At 45.3% G+C, this 17,772-nt stretch overlaps 2 protein-coding genes across 7 annotated transcripts in view; one reads left to right on the top strand and one right to left on the bottom strand.

Moving 5' to 3' along the window:
• USP45 (ubiquitin specific peptidase 45) overlaps positions 1-11,588 on the bottom strand; it is a 60,093-nt gene extending 48,505 nt beyond the window's left edge. Inside the window, exon 1 of one of the 6 annotated variants that reach the window (XM_051613947.1) lies at positions 11,569-11,588. The gene's annotated coding sequence lies outside the window, so the exon portion shown is untranslated. Of the gene's footprint in view, positions 1-1,721; positions 2,306-9,175; positions 9,323-9,384; positions 9,466-11,568 lie in introns of those variants that run through there. The other 5 variants (XM_051613949.1, XM_051613945.1, XM_051613943.1 and 2 more) reach the window with 5 other exon arrangements.
• Positions 11,589-12,455: 867 nt separating this feature from the next.
• TSTD3 (thiosulfate sulfurtransferase like domain containing 3) lies at positions 12,456-14,929 on the top strand. Its single transcript, XM_051613952.1, has 4 exons — positions 12,456-12,588; positions 12,705-12,875; positions 13,092-13,251; positions 14,542-14,929. Exons 1-4 carry the CDS (start codon positions 12,510-12,512, stop codon positions 14,603-14,605), a joined length of 474 nt encoding a protein of 157 aa, XP_051469912.1. The 5' UTR covers positions 12,456-12,509; the 3' UTR covers positions 14,606-14,929.
• Positions 14,930-17,772: the final 2,843 nt, after the last annotated feature.

Raw genomic sequence — 17,772 nt, 5'->3', positions numbered from 1 at the left:
GGCAGCAGTGTTATGTATTTGAGATACCAAGATTTTCTTTATTTTTATTACTGTAAAATAGACTAATAGAGAGCTCCAGCCTTGCCTTATCAGAAAAACTTGATCAAAATAAAAATTTCTCTTCCTTAGCATACCTCAGTCATCATGGTTTCAAATCATCATTTACTCTTGCACATTCCCTAAAAGCTTTTGAGCAATTTCAGACACTTCAATAAAATGCAAAAGTCTTCCAAATCTCACAAAAGTGTCCTTTCCTACAAGTGAGGACAGACTGGAGTGCAAGCTGACCTCTCTATTAAACAACAGAGAACCCATAAAGATGAAGTCTCTCATAGGAACTTTGGGTCATTAATCAAGAGTCCTATGAGAAACAGAATTAAAGGATAAATATTTGCCATTAAACTTAAAAAAACCCAAACCTCGGAAATTTCAGCACACTGGTCAAAATCCAAATGTGAATTCACTGAAGAAGTGTAGCTGTGCTTCACACACAACTAAGTCTGAGACTTAGTTTACAGGTTGTCTCTTAACAATGTGCTTCGTAAATAAAAAATGTTTTCATGTACAAAGCATATGAATGTAAGACAGTCAAATACACTGCAGACCTGCGAGCCCTTCTGTTTAGAAAAAAAATGAGGTCTTGTTGTGTAACACAAACAGGTTAATAATGTGACCTGAGCCACCAGTACCAAACATTTTCAACTATGCTCCCTCATTTTTTATAGGAAGCCTCTAAAATGTCCTACATTTGGGAACAGCAAGAGACACATTCTTGCTAAAGATGAGGTACGTACATTTGCCAAAGTTTAAAACGTTTGCCTAGCAAAGTTTTCAAATCTTCTCTGTATACACATTTAGACTTTTGTCTGAGACACACAGGAATTGACCTGTATAATGATCTCAGTATTCCTTCTCCTTTCTTATCCACCAAGCCACGCAGCAGAACAGCCACCGATATGACAGGATCACAGACTGTTAGAGCCTGGAAGGGACCTCTGGAGATGATGAAATTCAACCCCACTGCCAGAGTAGGACCACCACTGAATCTAGGGCAGGTCACCCAGGAATGTGTTCAGATGGGTCTTGAAAGTCTCCAGAGGAGACTCCACAACCTCTCTGGGTAGCCTGCCCCAGTGCTCCATAACCCTTGCAGTAAAGGAATTTTTCCTCATGTGGAGATGGAATTTCCTGTGTTCCAGTTTGCATCCACCATTGCCCCTTGTCCTATCACAGGGCACAACTAAAAAGAGATTGGCCCCTCCTTGATACCCACCCTTCAGATATAAATATACACTAATAAGATCCCCTCTCAGTCTCCTCCAGGGTAAACAGCCCCTGGTCTCTCAGCCCTTCCTCATGAATCAGGTGTTCCATTTCCTTAATCATTCCCACAGCCCTCTGTTGGACTCTCTCAAGTAAATCCCTGTCCCTCTTGAACTGGGGAGCCCAAAACTGGACACAATACTCCAGATGTGGTCTCACCAGGACAGAGTAGAGGGGGAGGAGAACCTCCCTTGACCTGCTGGACAAACTCTTCTTAATGCACCCCAAGATACCATTGGCCATTTTGGCCACCAGGGCCCATTGCTTTCCCACGGATAACCTGTTGCCCAGCAAGACTCCAAGGTCCTTCTCTACAGAGCTGCTTTCTAGCAGGTCAGCTCCTATTCTGTACTGGTGCATGTTGTTATTCCTCCCCAGGTGCAGGACTCCACACTTACTCTTGCTGAACCTCATTAGGTTCCTCTTTGTCCAGCTCTCCAGTCTGTCCAGATCTCACTGAATGGCTGCACAGCCTTCTGGTGCATCAGCCAATCCTCCCAGTTTTGTATCACCAGTAGACTTGCTGAGGACACACTCTGTCCCCTCACCCAGGTCGTTGATGAAGATGTTGAAAAGGACTGGACCCAGCAATGATCCCTGGGGACTCCGCTAGTTACGGGCCTCCAGCACCACTGACCACCACCCTCTGAGCTATATTGTTCAGCCAGTTCTCAATCCATCTTACTGTCCACTCTTCTATCTCACACTTCCTGAGCTTCCTCACAAGGATGGTATGGGAGACAGTGTCAAAAGCCTTGCTTAGGTCAAGGTAGACTACATCCACTGGTCTACATCCACTGAGATTGACACTAGAGCTTCACCATCACTGGTATCTGAACAGCCTTCACTGAAGTAAAGCAGGGAATCCGTACCTTGGAGCTCATGTTCCAGGTTCCTATATATCTGGACAGACATCTTTGCATCTGCCACACATACTGTTAGGACTGGAGGTTTTCTGCATGCACATATCAGTTAGAGATTAATTTTGGACAACTCAAATTTCTGTCAAGTATGGAAGAAACCCTACCCTCTGCTTCTTTGCATCCACAGCTTCAAGTCTCCTCAGCTCTTCAGAATTTTTTGCAGAATTCTACAGCTACATAGCAATCATACTATGTATGTATTTATAGCATATTAAACACCATGATGTTCTTAAACTTAAGATCTCAACATTCCCTGTACTTGAGGGTATAAAGCTCCAAATGCTTAGACATGCAAGTAAACAATGCCACTGAAATGAGCTTTGCTGGTTTTGTAGATTCACCATCCATGTTCATACACTAAAAGAGATCTGAATAGTCCAGCTCTTGACGATTTCAAGTAAAATAGTATATTCAACTCAGACCCAAAGAACTTCAGCTGCGTATTTCTGCCTTGGCACCTTATCATATATATACCCAAACTTCATGTGAAACTACCCATCAACACTTGTCCTACTGCTGCTTAACTGAGCACAAGATTCATTGAGACATTCATCAGTCAGGATGATACAAGTTGCTGCTAGAAAACCCATGATTTTACACTAAATTATGTAAAGAGTCAATAGCAAAGACAGCAAAAATGTCCTCCCTAAAGGAACATCGTTGTGTTTAGGTCTATGAGCTCATTTCAGCATAATAATTTTTATCTCTTTGGACAGATTATGTAAGACTGTCCAAACCACATATTTCACCCAAATGAAAGTCAGGTTCATATCAGTATATTTTGAGAGCTCAGACAACTTTATGAAGGAACAAGTATGGGCCCAACCAGCTGAAATACAAACAAGTCTTTCTTTACCCCCTGTGAAATCCTGTGTCCCACAGGCCAGGTGATGCAATCTGAATCAGGGCAGGCACAGCCCACCACTGAACCCACTCTCTAGGGTCCTTCAGGACACGTGGAAAAGACAGCGTCAGCTGGTATCCTCAGCAACTGAAAATGTGGCATTTCTAGCCCAACACAATCAATGTGGCATTAGAAGCTAATACTGACATTAGAAGCCAGTGTTCATACTGCAGGTTTAGGAACCCACCAAGCAACACAGAGACTTCTCAGTCTTCTTTCAGTAAGAGCAGGCAGAACAAAAGGTGAGACGGACCATTAGATTAATCAGTTTTTGTGAACACACAGATAGGCAGGCATCCATCAGACAATGTTTACTGACCTGTGAGCTCTCAGAAAAGCCACAGTATATTAAAGAACTAGCCAGCCAGGGTTTGTGCCGGATTTTGAAAAGCATATAAGTGGGATGAAAGGGTAAAATCAACTAGCTACTCAGCATGCATCTACGATGCAAGCAGCACAGTCTATATGCAGTATTATCTGCCCTTCTCCAGCATACCTGGGGACAGAAAACATGACAAGACCACATTTAACAATTAAAAACATGATCAACATTTAAAAGCCAAAATGCCAAGAAGTTGCTTATTGTATTTAATTGAGATAAAGAAGGAAGAAACCTAAGGCGCTTCAGAACCTACTTCTCAGAAATATTTCAGTTTAAGGGAAATAAAAGATTGGGATTTTGTTGGAATGAAAACCCTGAACAAGCATGGACCCAAGAAAGCATAAAATAGAGGTAAGCAAAAAGCAAGAGAGAAATGCTCTAGGTTTCTGTTGAAAGGCACAAGCCATTCAGGTCAAGCAGACATAGGAGAAATTAACAATTTACACAAAAAGAACTCGATACAGTGAAGATTAAAAACTGTGGCAACACACCCATGATTTGCCTCTTTCCAACCCATTCTCCTATTTTTTTTAATATGTTCAGTGAGTAATTTTTTGGCCACAGGTATCAAATGTGGAGCGTCCTAAAAGATGCATCTCCGTTTCTGCATTCAGATAGAAGTCTCCATAAAACCTTGCTTGGAAGTTTCTTTTTTGTGATGGAAAAACAAATATGGTACACTTTTCATTTTGCATAGACAGAGCCAAGTCATGGTGCAAATGATGATAAATAAAAAACCTCTGATCTTTGTGGTAAGAAAAACTGACTTCAGAGGCTATGTTAGTTCTCTTCTGATTTCCATTTGGCACATAGCAAAAATTTTAAGTGGAAATTATGCAGTTTCATGGGGAAAAAATAAAAATAGAAAGCACTAAATCTCTTCATTTTAAGCAATAATTTCATACAAAACTAAGAACTAGTCCTTGTCAAACATGTTCAGATTCTTTGAGCTCAGCATACAGGAATCTGAAATGTAATCATCACTTGTTATTCTTGGTTTACTTTTTACTTCTTAAAAGACTCCTAATGCCAGACTGCCTACAAAAAGCTGCTTAAGATCAAAAGCTCCTCATTACAACTGCTCATTTCCACCTTTCTAGAAAGATGAAACCACTTCAAAGCAACAGAATGATCTCCCTACATAATTTTAAAAGCTCAACATTTGACTAAGTGCCAAAAATCAACATGTTAAATTTGTTAAGTTAAATCTAAGAGATGCCTAGATTATTTTAAATGTATGCCTGAAACAGTCTGTATTTAACAGGATTAACATTTCTTCATAAGGTATATATTTAGAAACCAAAAAAGGGCTGGATGTAGTTCCTAAAATAAGTAATTTTTATTTTTTAAAATTTTCTATTTTACCAGAATTCAGTAGCACTAAGACCAATATAATAGAAAGGCTAGTGTTAACTAGAATTAACCTCTCTTTTTTGGGGGTTACAATAACAATAATGAAACATAACAAGAAAAAAACAACAACAAAATCAAAATCAACAAACAAAATGCTGAAACAAAATCAAACAGGTTGTTCCTCTTCACAGAAAGTTTATGTGAGAGGTAGAGAAACCAACATCTTCCTTATCTAGATTCCTCAAACTCTATTCCCGTTTTATCATCTTGCAGCCCTGACTTAGAGACCCTCCTCCTACAATGTCTACAGCTCACTTGCTAAATTTTGAAATGTGCCACTTTATTGAGTTTTCCCATGCTGTACCTTCACTATGAGGCTTTAAAAAACCCACACCAGATCATCAGTACGTTAGAGAAATAACCTGCCATGCTGCTACCATATCACTGCTTCCAGCTGCAAAGGTCCAACTCTTCCTTTCCTCAGGGAAGAAGCCTCATTTTTGTTCTTATTGGTGTAATACCTATCACAACATTTTTCCTGATTCTTGATGAACTAGGACGATTACACTCGCATTACTAGAATGCAAACAAGATTAAAATGGTCTAACAGCCACCAGGTCACCTAAGCATACATACCCTATGAAACACAGCAAAGTGAGTCTACAGATAGTCTCCTGGTACTGTTTTGGATATGGGGAAGGCTCTCACAGTAGGTCTGTCATTACTGGGAAACCAGTACAGTTAATTATTTCATCAGTGAGGCCCTGAATTCAAAGAAACTGAGGCAAATACATTTACCACAGTCTTGCAATTCATCGGAGGTATCCTAAATTCCAGCTGTCTCACCACTTGTAGTTAAACTTTCAAGTTAAAATGATAATATTTTGTGTTGCTAATGCAGAAAAAAACCAAACCAACCAACCAAACCACCACCCTGCACCACACTGAAAAGGCACAGCAGGCACTGGATACAGTGAAAAATCAGCACTTTCATCTAACTTAACAGAACTGCTAACAGCAACCTAGCACAAAAATAAGGGGCTGAGGAATTGCACAGATGTGCAGGTTAAGTCCAAAGGCCAAGATGCTCTGCAGCACATCCATGAAGGGTTATTATGAGCTTCCAGGTAACTGCCAGAGGACAGAAAAGAAGAGCCTCCCAAGGGTCAGTAATACCAGATCCTCTGCAGAATTGCTGCCTGTTTTGATGCAAGCTGCAAGTTGATATATTTTGGACATCTGTTCCAAGTGTTACCTGTGGCATTTTGGCTTGCGTGCTGCTAGATCAAATGTCACCCAATCAGGGCAAGAACCGTATCCATCACAGTGAGCAACTGGGAAGTGTCACCCATCAGCAGGCCAGGAGGCTCAGCGCTCTGACAGCCACCGAAACCTTTGCGACAAACAAGTCCCCGCTGCCTGCTATAGCAGTAAAAGGACCAGAACTGCTGACTGGTAGTGGCAGCAACACTTCTTCCCCTGGAAAATGTCATCTGAAATTCTGAAAGTGTCATCTCCAAGATCTCCTAGCCCAAAGGCACATCACACATCCTACACCATCACTGGAGCTCCAATGCCAATCCCGACATTATATTACAGTCCTGAAAGGGTGAGACACTGATGTACTTTTTCTGTAAGGAGTGAGATGGAGTCCTCAGACCACTAGATACAACTTCCCAAGTGACAGTAAAAATCCCATAGCTTTTCTTACTTTTATTCATCCTTGCTATCCAGCCACCCATGCTAAACATGGTCTGCCACCATTCATGTCTGTGTTCTGCACAGTCCCTCTCAGATTTTCTATTGAAACCCACTTGCCACAGAAAAATTACTTCTAAGGATGAACAGAAACCAGACGTGTTCAGAAAGAAAGAATGAAAAGACCCTGTAACTGTGTCTATGACTAAAGTAAACTAAAGGATTGAGTGGGTAAAAGGAATCACACACGGAATCACACACAGAATCATCATGGTTGCAAAGGACCCCTGAGACCACCGGGTCCAACCATCAACACAAAAAAACCAAACCATATGAACACAAACAACCACACACACTCCACCAAAAATACCCACAAAAAATCCCCACAACCTCGGCCATGAGCATGCCCTGAAGTGCCAACCACATCTACACGTTTCTTTAATACCTCCAAGGCTGTTCCAGTGCCTGACCACTCTTTCAGTACAGAAATTCTTCCTAACATCCAATCTAAACCTCCTCTGCTGCAACTTCAGGCAATTAGGAGCAGTATTTTGAAGACATATTTTTGCTGGTATCTTATGGCAAAGATCTTACAGAAAATTTCAGGGATTCCTGTCAATATCCAACCTCATAAAACAAACTGCAACTTTTACTTATGCTCTCTATCCCACCTTAAATGTATTTAAGAAAAAAAATATGAATACACCAAGAGGGAAGAACATCTGGGTAGATACATTTGTGGTCTATCACAGATTTTCCTACATATTCACCCTTTAAAAAACAAAACACCAAAGTGCCATAAAAAGAGCCACAGCTTATAATTAATGATGCTGGCCTGCAAGTGAAACCTTTGTATGTGAAAAGGCACAAGGGCTGAGCTGACAGGCTATGCACTTACGTGATATGACCACTGATGTAACAATGCCATCACCACAGAGTATCTGAGGGCCTAACAACAGAAACAGCTGGAGAATAACCAGTAAACTCACATTATCTTGGTAGGATAACCATGTGGACAAAAAACAGGGAAAAAAGTAGTTCAAGATGTCACACGAGAACTTGAAAGACAGTATGAGCCAAGGATGAACTTCAGAGAAATGCTAATTCTGTCAAGTCTAAAACAAAAATGAAACTATGGTTGCAGCCTCACATAGGGGTGTGAGATAGCAGGCTGAAGCCCATACAAGATAATACATTAATCTGAAACTCACACTGTACTCCTACCTAAGGGACTGAGTAGGAGCAGATGAAGGAAGACAATGGCGGTGCATAACTTCCCATCTACTGTGGGAGTTTAGCTAATTAATAGGGATAAACCAGATAAGAAAACAGAAAGGACTGCGGAAAACTAGCTTGAGTTCTTTGAAAGTCAAAGTCTTGCCAACCAGAGCAAAAAAATTCATTCCATTTTCTTCCTCCACACAAACTGCCCCAGTTTTGAACACGGTTAAAGTGGAACAACTTGTCCTTGGTCCCTGACTGATGATCGCAGCAGAACCCATGAGACACCAGCTGCACCTCTGCAAGCCTCACAGAAACAAAACTACAGAGCGCCAGTTCTTCACTATTTCGTGAAGAAATCCGAGAAAATATTTACAACCATAGCAAACTGCAGAGCAATTTCACAAAGGCATGTTCTGCTGTCCATCTGGCACGTGCTTGGGCCACTACTATGCTTCCATTTAAAAAGCTAGAAAATGAGAGCAGAAAGAATGTTTAAATCACAACTGTGCTTCATATTTATATCGCTTGTATGAGAGGATTATTTAATGGAATTGGGAAATACTTGAGGCTAAAGATGACACGCAACAAGAACACTGTGCTATGAAGTCAATGCAACCTGCTTCTGCATTCTTGATGTCATTCTTCTTCTCCAGTTCCTTTAATATGATGCTATGTGTACCCTGTTTAACCGTGAGAGCAGCAACGCCTCTACAGCAAGAGCACGATGAAGTCCTAAAGCAAAGGACATCAACAGCAAAAGACCAAACGAAGCTCTAAAAACACTCCAGGAACCAGTGAATCAAAACACGAGCTCCAGTACACCGTGCCGAAGTTGCAGCCCTGGGTCTCAAACACCACCTCGAGAGGGCTGTCACCTCCACCGGGCACGGCCGAGGCGGCCCTCGCCGAGAACCGGAGGTCGGGCAGCGCAGCCCCCGAGCCGCTGCCTCCCGCACCGCCCGCCCCGACACCCGCGGCGGGAGCCTGCGGCCTGCGCGGGGCCGCGGCAGCCCCGGGGCGCGGAGCCCGCACGGCCAGCCCGGAACCGCGCCCGCTCGGCAAGGCGCTCAACGCCGAGCGAGCGGCGCTCCCGTTTCAACCCGACCGAAGGCGACGCTCCCGGCCCGCTAACTGCGCCGCGAGGCGGCCCGCGGGTCTCGGCAGCCCGGAGCTGCCCTTCTCCTCTCCCAGGCCGGCACCAGCCGCTCGTGGCCGGCCGCGCAGCACGGCCACCTGCCCGGCACACGGCGGGAGAAGCCCCGCGGGCAGCAAGGCAGGGCTGCCGGCCCGCCCGGGAGCCGCCGCGGGGCAGAACCCCCTTTCGCCGCCCCCAGCCCGGCCCCCTCCCCGCGCCCCGCCCGGCTGCACCTGCGCGGGGTCCCGCGGGACGCGCACCGCAAGGCCTGGGCCCGGCGTGCCCGATGGGCCCGGCCTGGCTCGGCTCGGCTCGGCTCGGCCCGGCCCTCCAGCTGCTGTCGCCGCGCCTCGGCGGCCCCCGGCTCGGCAGGAGAACCCGCCGCGACCCGCCGCCCCCCCCCGCCCCCCGAGCTGGGCCGGCGGGCTCCCCCCGCACTCACGGAGCGGCGGGCGGGCAGGCAGGGCCGGCGGCAGGAAGCGGCGGAGGAAGCTGGGCCGCAGCCAGAGCCGCTCCGCTCCGCCCGGCGCGGCCCGCCCCCGGCCCGGCGCTCCCCGCCCCATCCCGGGCGGCTCCGGGGCCGGGCGAGCTCGGCGAGGGGAGCGCGGCCTGGGGCGGGGAGGGCGGTTCGAGGGCAGCGTGTGTCTGCCGGGGTAGGCAGCGCTGCGGGGAAGCGGGGCTGCCGGCTGAGAGGCAACAGGTAGCGGCAGGTCTGGCTGCGGGAAGCTGAGGAAGTCAAGGGGAAGGGGGTGGGTGCAAAGGGAAGGGTGCAAAGGGGTCACCTTCACGTCCTGCTGCAAGGCCGGGAGATGCTGCCTTGGATTGGTGCGTGTGGGGAGCAAGCGGGCAGGTTTGTGTCTGGATGGACATACACAGACGTGATGCAGAAGGGTCTGGGACCTAGAGAGGCTTTCAAGGTAGCCACCCTGGCGGGATGGGGCGGAAGGGACTGGAGGGAGTTACGGATGAAAGGTGCATATCCCACCTGAGGGACAGGCACGAGGGAGAAGCTGGGGATTGAGGTGAAATCCAACGTGCCTAGGCAGCAAGGGGGGCTTTATTTGGCCAGGAGGCAAACCCGAGTTAAGGACTGAGAGACTAGTTTCATGGGAACGCCATTGTGCAGAAATACAGCATTAGAGAAAGGAAGGGGAGAAGGGTGAAGTTGCTGTGGAACCCCTCAGAAAACAACTGGGGAGAGCCCCTGGTGGATCTGCTGAGAAACAAGCTGGAAGAGTGGTGAGAGGTATGTGTAAGTCATTGGACGAAGCAAGGAAGAGTATTGTTGAAAGAGGTTGACAGATTAAGCAAGATTTGTTGTAGGTAGGAGGAGTTGTTTAGGCACTTCAGTGGCAGTGGTGACAACTGAGCACAAAGTTTTGCAGGGAGACTGCAGACCATGTAACTGGTTGGGAATGCTGTGTTCGTGGAGTCTGTATGTGATGGGGAGAAAGAATATGGGGCAATAATCTGAAACAAATTTGAGAAGTGGGTTCTTCCTCCTCTGTAAAGGAGAGATTAGAGAATTCTTGCACTGCAAGAGCAGTAACTGCACTAAAAGGGTTAAAGAGAAGGAAAACTGAACATGTGTGAAAGGAGGGCAGTGTGATGTGAAGGGCAATATATTCCTTTAGCACAGGAGAGAACAGAAATGTCTGGAAGAGGTAGAACATCAGGGCAAATGGGGAAAGCAAGCAAATAAGGTGGAAAAGATGAGGTGAGAAAATGTTTCCCAAAGGGAATGGTGTGTATTCAGTGCAGGGAGTGATGACATCAGGCTTTATGCATAGGTTCCTGTTTCGTTGGGAAAAATGGGATATAGATTAGAGTTGCATGTTAGGAAAACACATTTGTCACAGGATTCAACCAGGTCTCCAGCTTTCCTCTAGAAGCATTCCACAGCACAAGACTGGAGGCAAAGAAAGCAAATGTTGAGTTTGAATCATGTCTGGGGTTTGTTAATGAGAGAAAATGGAGAGTCAAGGGCAAAGAGGAAAGAAACAGAAAGAGCATCAGCAATCAGAGGCATGAAAGAAAGCAAAGAGAAAGCAGAAAGGAAAGGCCAAAAGCAAATAGTAAAGCATGGTGAAAAAATATTATGGGAAGGCCAAAAATTTTGGGGGAAAAAAACCCAGATGTTAGTGAGAAGAATAAGATGCAGGTACAAAGAAATCAGGAAGGCAGTAAGACTTGATGGAAACCTAGGTCTGTGAACCATTTCTCTGATCAATGAAAGCTTCAGTCACATGAGAAGATGAAGAACATGCAGCTGCAAGTCCATTTCTCACACTTCGTCGTACTTATAGCAATATATAATATAACTGGAGAGAATTTCAAGTAGTGGATTCTACCCACACCTTGTTGAAAATGGAAAATGCATAAAACTTCAACATATACAGATACGCTGCTTCAAAGAGACAATTTGCAAATGCCTGTTAAGGCAGCCATATGGAGAGGCTGGCAGAAGGGCAGCTAGTGAACCAGTTATATGTGCCAGGTTCAATTTGTCACACATTACAGTACTGAGAAATATTTTGTTCTCGTTTTGAGAAGGGAAACTCTCAGTATTTAAAGGTTCAACAACATAGTCCTCAAAATGCATCTTCTAAGAAAAGATCCAGCATACCTGCCTTTAAGGACTGGAGCTGCTGGTACGCAGTGTATCTGCAATGGTACGCAGTAAACACAGGGTACTGGTTTAAAGGGACCCTCATTTCTCCACTCACAACATGTTTTGGCCCACCAGTCCTTGGGGTTGGAAGACTAACAGCTTTAAAAGCCAGAGTGCGTTGACACTTAGGGATGTGGTTGTTGCCCTTGGACCACAGCTGCTGTGGCTGTAGAGGGACAGCAGCAAGGACGGAAGCAGTGCAGGCCGATGCTAAAATGGCCTTTTCTCCTCAGATCTAAAACAGGCGTTGTTCTAGAATGGCTTTAAAGTTAATTTGGCATCAAAATGTCTCTGCCCAGTTCGGTCTCCCAGCCTTTGGTACTTGAAGGCCTCGCAACAGGCCTTGTCTCAGCTGTGGAAATTGCCCCGACCCAGCAAAGCGGCACTTGCTGGATGTGCCGAAACCGAAGGCAGCGGCTGCCGCCTGAACCGTGTCACAACGGAGCTTTGAGCTGCCTGGCCCAGTGCGAAGGGTCCCACGGGGGGGTTAGAAACGAGATCCTTAAGGTCCCTTCCGTGACCCCGCCTCAGCGGGCAGATCTCCTGCTGCTTGTCCCGCCAGGCCGCTCGCAGCTCTGCTGAGATCCAGGCCTTCCCTGAACCAGGGCAATGCCCTCCCGGGCTGTACACGCAGCGCCCGGGCGGGAACGAGTTTTATCGATATCGTGTCAGAAATAGAAATCGGAAGGATTCACAGGGCGAGGGGGTAATATCACCCAAAACTCCTTGTTTTTAACCCAGGCTGGCCACGCTTCCCGAGCTCCCGGGCTGCGCAGAAGCCGAAGCGGAGTCCGCAGGGCCCTGAGGCGAAGGCGGAGCCGCCCGGGACCCGCCTCCTCCCGCGCAGGGCCGGGCCGGGCCGGGCCGGGCCGCGCCGCCATCTTGGGCGGCGGGCGATGGGCCCCGGGGCGCGGCGCTGGTGGCGGGCGGCGAGCGGCGGCTGGAGGCGGGCGGCGGCAGCCGGGGAGGCGAGGGGTGAGGTTTGCCGGGGGCAGCCCCGTGTGAATGGGTTGAATGTTGTTATTAAGGGGGGGGGGATGTTCTTCCCCGAGGGGCCGCGGCGGGGCTGACGGGCCGCGCCTCTCCGGCAGGCCCCGGGGCGGCGGGTGCCGGCGGCCGCAGCCTCTGCTCCCGCGGGGTGCCCGGCCTTTCCTACCAGGAGCTCAAAGACTTGAAGTCGACCAACGTCCTCCACATAGACGTGCGGGAGAGGTGGGAGATCGAGAGGTTTGGGAAGATTCCGGCATCCATCAACATCCCCTGTAAGTCCGACCTTGGGTTGTTCCCTCTCGCTTGGGCGGTCAGGCCTGCAGGAGTGGCAGCAGCTGAGCCATGAGGACCCGTGCTGGACAGCTGCTGCTGCTGTGCACCTCAGCTTTTCCTCCAGAGGAACTGGAAGCCTTGCAGTGTAAGTCTGTCTGTGGATGGAGAGTAAATGAGACTTCCTTTTTGTGTGTGTGTGTGTGTGTATCTCCCAGTGGGTGAGCTGGTGGAAGCTCTACAAATGGACCCAGCGGAGTTCAAGGAGCAGTACAATCAAAAGATGCCAGCCAAGTCAGACCCTGTGGTTTTCTCCTGCTTGGCAGGAACAAGAAGTAAACAAGCACTGGGTTTTGCCACGTCCTTGGGTTTCAGCAGGTAAGCTTCTGTGTGTAGGAATGGCCTCCCCCTGGGAAGCAGAACTTCACAGCTTCTGTTGGCAAGGGTAAAAATTTAAATGTGGAACATGAACAAAGCAACTGCTACTTGAGTTAGACACCTCCTCTTGTTACATCCAGTGAACCTGGAAAGATGCCACTGGGTGTTCCAGCAGTGAGGTGTATTGCCCTGTGAAACAAACCCTGGGCAGCTCTGCTCGTGTGCTGCAGGTGACACAATCTGCTGCAAGACCACACTGCTATGAAAGGTGCTTCTGCCTCTGAGGGCTCCCTCTCCAAGATGCTGCTTCCTTACACAGCTTCATAAGCACTAGTCCTGAGGAGCAGGATGATTGGAGAAGTGGAGAACAGCTCGCTCTGGTAGAAATACAATCTTACATTGGATTCAATGATGAAATCAAATCCTTTGTTAAATTGCAGTTCCCCCTGTACAGTTCACTGTTCCCAAAGTATGCCTTTGCTTTCAGTAGTGTTACATTGTTTGCCAGGGGTAAAGCAGTGAAGGCAATAGCTAAAAAGACCCTTAAATTGATAGAGTGAAAGTGAAAGCAGTGTTTGGTTGGCAGTTTTGTTACACCCGTGCCAGAAGGTGCCTCGCAAGCTTGAGGACTGCAGATAGAATTTTTTAAATTGGCTGTTTACTTATGTTTTTGCTGTGCTGCAGTTGATGAACTGGATTATCCTTGCTAATTCTAGTCAAAAGTTTGGAACCACAATTTTGGTTTATAAATATATTGGTTTAGTAAGTGCAAAACATCCTCCATCACCCGTTTTTCATGCTGCTAATTGAAAGAGTGAGTATTGTTTTGCATGGTGGGTTTTTGTTCCAGAGTTTAGTTTTGTGTAGGCTTAGGAGCATGTAGGTTTGCAAGGAAGCAAGGATCAGTGTGCTGCATTTATTTGATGACATCTGAAGTGTCAGACATAACATCTAAATCTCGGACTGCAATGAGGCCTTCTCTTTTTAAACAAAGCAGCAGCACTGTTCCATTGCTTCAGCTGCTGCTACTTGCTTGGTGTTTGATCTCCAGCATTGTGTCATTTGGAAGAAAAGAGTTACAGAACACACTGCACGGAAGCAGTGTTAGAATCCAAGGCATGTTGACCTGGCTTATTTAAGTTAGGTACAGGAGTATTTGCAGAGAAATTCTTTATGTTTTTTTTCCCCTCTGATTTTTGTGGTTGGTTGTGTTTTTTTTTCCCCAAGTCCTCTTAGATACTTTTTTCAGGAAAAGTCCTTCCTAACATTGTATCTTTTGCATATTTTCAGAGTTCAGCAATATGCTGGTGGCTTTGAGGATTGGGTAAAACATGAACCTCCAGAGAAAAAATGAAAGATGACTGCCCTAACACCTGCCTCATCAGGGCTTCAGGATGGTTTGTAGGTTTTTAGCATTCAAACCCCATGCATTCCACTTCCTGAACACAGCCTGCTCCTCTTTTGCCCTGCACATCAACTGCTTGTTTTAAATTACATCTAAAGACTATGACGTGAGCAGATGATATTAAATTTGTTCAACGTTTACTTTGGTCTGTGTTTTTATGTGAAAGTATGTGAAGGGAACCTAAGTGCTCATGTTGACTAAGATTTTTGTATGATGTAGTTTATGACTGTTCAAATTAATGGTGATAGGACAAATAAAATTATTCTTTCTCAAGTAGCTGTGTTGGGTAGTTTGTTTAGAATATTTAAGCTGCAGATACTCTAATGGAATTGGGGTAACTGCCCTGAGAACAGATTTATTATCCTAGAGTTTTAAAACACTTGCTGTGTTATCAAAGAGTACAAGCAGAGTACACATTTTTAGGTTTGTATTAATTGATTTTAAGGCCAAAACTGCTACAGATCAGAAAATACAAAAGGGAACTGACCTGATGCTAGAATACTCACTGTGCAAAATGATGTGCAGTTCTTTATTTTAGAAGTATATCCATTTTTATACACAGATCTGTTTCTGAGCACAAAATGCTGTAACATTCAGTCAACAACTTCTGTTCCCTGAGCAGCTCAGTATCAAGTGAGAACTTGCCTGTATTTGAAGTTACTATTATGGGGATGTAATTATTTTAGGCTGGAAAATTTGAGGTGTCCAAGGAAATGACTATAAACTCCCTTCCTTCTTTTATGTACATTAATTTGCATGTCTTAAATTTTAAAAAACAACCCCACCCATCCCCACCTATGTATTTGCATAGTCATGATTTTAAGGATTTTTTTGTTTGCTTTTTAATGCTGTTAGCAGTTCTAGGACACAAAAAAGGTTAATTGCTTTATGGCCTCCAAAAGATTTCAGTCCTAGCACAGAAGTTCAGGACTCTGCAGGATGAAAAAGCAGTTAAAATTTCTGGTTTGCTTTTATCAGTGTTACAGGCAAGGTGCACTCACCCTGCAGCTCTTCCATTCCAACAGTGCAGTCTGCATGGTAAGGACCTAAAAATATGCCTTGTCAAGTTTAGAGAAGAAAAAGTAACTGATTTTACTGCCATTTTCTTTCTAATAAAGTTCTGCAGTCTCTCTGCAGCCATTTGTTTCCAGAGGAGAACTCCCCTAGCTGGCACAGCTGCCCTGGTGGTGTGTCTTACGGGGATTTCTGTTCTCCTGTCTTCACTAACAGTTAGAGACCCTGTAGTGTAACTGTCATAATAATGACTAATGAGTGCACTTTTCTTCAAAATATCACTGACTTCTTAGTGCTCCTACTGCTATACTTCATTTCCAATCCATTTAAAAACCCCAAGCAACCATAATTTAGACTGATTTCTGAATTACTGGTTTCATTTAACTGAATCAATGGGATTAAGATGAAATTAAAATGGCAGGGTGAGTCTGGGTGTTACCTTGTTGTATCTTACTCCTAAAAGGTTTTTTTCAGACTGGATCAGGAAGAGTAACAGACACCAACACTTCTGCTGGATTTAGCCAAATCCTGGGATCTATTAATTTTGCCAGTTTAACATGACCTAGACTACCAGTTTCATAGCACTGTGGGCACATGGTCAAAGGGGCAACTGAGGCCCACTGTTCGCTGCCTTGTGCCAGGCCTCTCCAGGACTAATGATGCCTTTTGATCTAGATTATTATGGTCAGATTGGATAGAAAAATTGGAGAAACACTGAAAATATTTCACTAAATGTGTAATAAATCATGCCTAGTTGTATTAACCAAGATACCAAATTTCAGTATACAGGTGAACAAAGCAAGGAGATCGAATCAACTTAGTCACAAGTGGCCAATGCTGCCTTTTGTAGCTAGTGTAAAGTGTGTTGGGAACATCACAACTACATAGCCAGGAAAAACAAACAACAGCTATATTGAGTCACACCAAGATCTGTCTAACCCATTGTTTTGTGTTTGGCAGCAGACACAAATAAACACCTGAGGAAGAGCATAAAACAGAGTAAGCGATACAATCCCCAGATCATGTCAGTGTATTTGGGTATTTGTAAATTTTCAACACAAACTGGCAGTCACAGGAGGCTGCTGTTCAAAAACATGTCGTGGAAAGAAGTCTTTCCCTTGGCTGCTTCTCAACTTGCCACCTATTGTTTTCATTGGATGCTCCCACTTCTTCTGCCAGAACTGATGAACAGTTCTCACTTCATCAGTCTTCACACATTATCTTTCTAGACCTCTGACATCTTTTCCAAGCTGAAGATCTGTGCACTTATTTTTAATAGGAAAGCCACTGTCTGCCTCTTTTAATTTGTTTTTATCAGTCTTGGTAGGTTTTTTGCAAGGTGTTTCTCCAACTACTTGTAGCCTGTTGAAGTTGATCCTTTCAGTGTCTTCCTCTGTATCTTCCTGATGTGGACTTAACTTGCTTTTCAAATGATCTTTTTTGAGTTAAAGAACTCATCTGATCCAGTTCCGTTTGCTTCCTTTTAGATTTTTCATAAAGTATTTTTGGCAAAAATAGTCCATGTTTGCTTTGACACTCTGCTGTCACCTGTAATCACATCATCTGTGAAGACTTTCAGCTACCTCTCCTCATGACATACCTCCTTTGTATACCTTTCTCTCCTTTGAAATGAAGCACAGTAATTTGTTTTTCTTTCTGTTTGGTTGGTAGCAAAGCTGTTGAATTCACATTATGTTCCATTTCTTGTTCCAATTTACATCTCTCTTTTTGTAACTGTCATCACTGAATCCAGTTCCTTCCACTGCACTTTACTGCCTTTCACTGTTCACACTGGAATCAGAGCTGGTAAAACCCTCACCTCCCCAGCAGGGAAATGACTTCAGATACTTCTATTTACCATCAAGAAGTGCCTGATATTTAGTGCCCTGAGGTTTAGCCACAGGTCATTTACATGTGAAATAAAGTCTGCAAAGGCTCTTAAGCAGCAAGAAAACTTCTAGTCACTCTGTCCAGAGTTCTTCATTAGTAGAGTGAAATCCTTAATTTCAATGGGTTAACTGCCTCAGAAGATGATGTGGTATATGTGAGAAGACTGATGTTCTCCTGAAGAACAGTTCCTGTTCAAGAAGTCCACACAGTGG

This window comes from Apus apus, chromosome 3 (assembly GCF_020740795.1).
Source record: "Apus apus isolate bApuApu2 chromosome 3, bApuApu2.pri.cur, whole genome shotgun sequence".
NCBI lineage: Eukaryota > Metazoa > Chordata > Aves > Apodiformes > Apodidae > Apus > Apus apus.
Note: the sequence above shows the minus strand (reverse complement) of the source record. Positions and strands in the feature narration are given on the sequence as shown.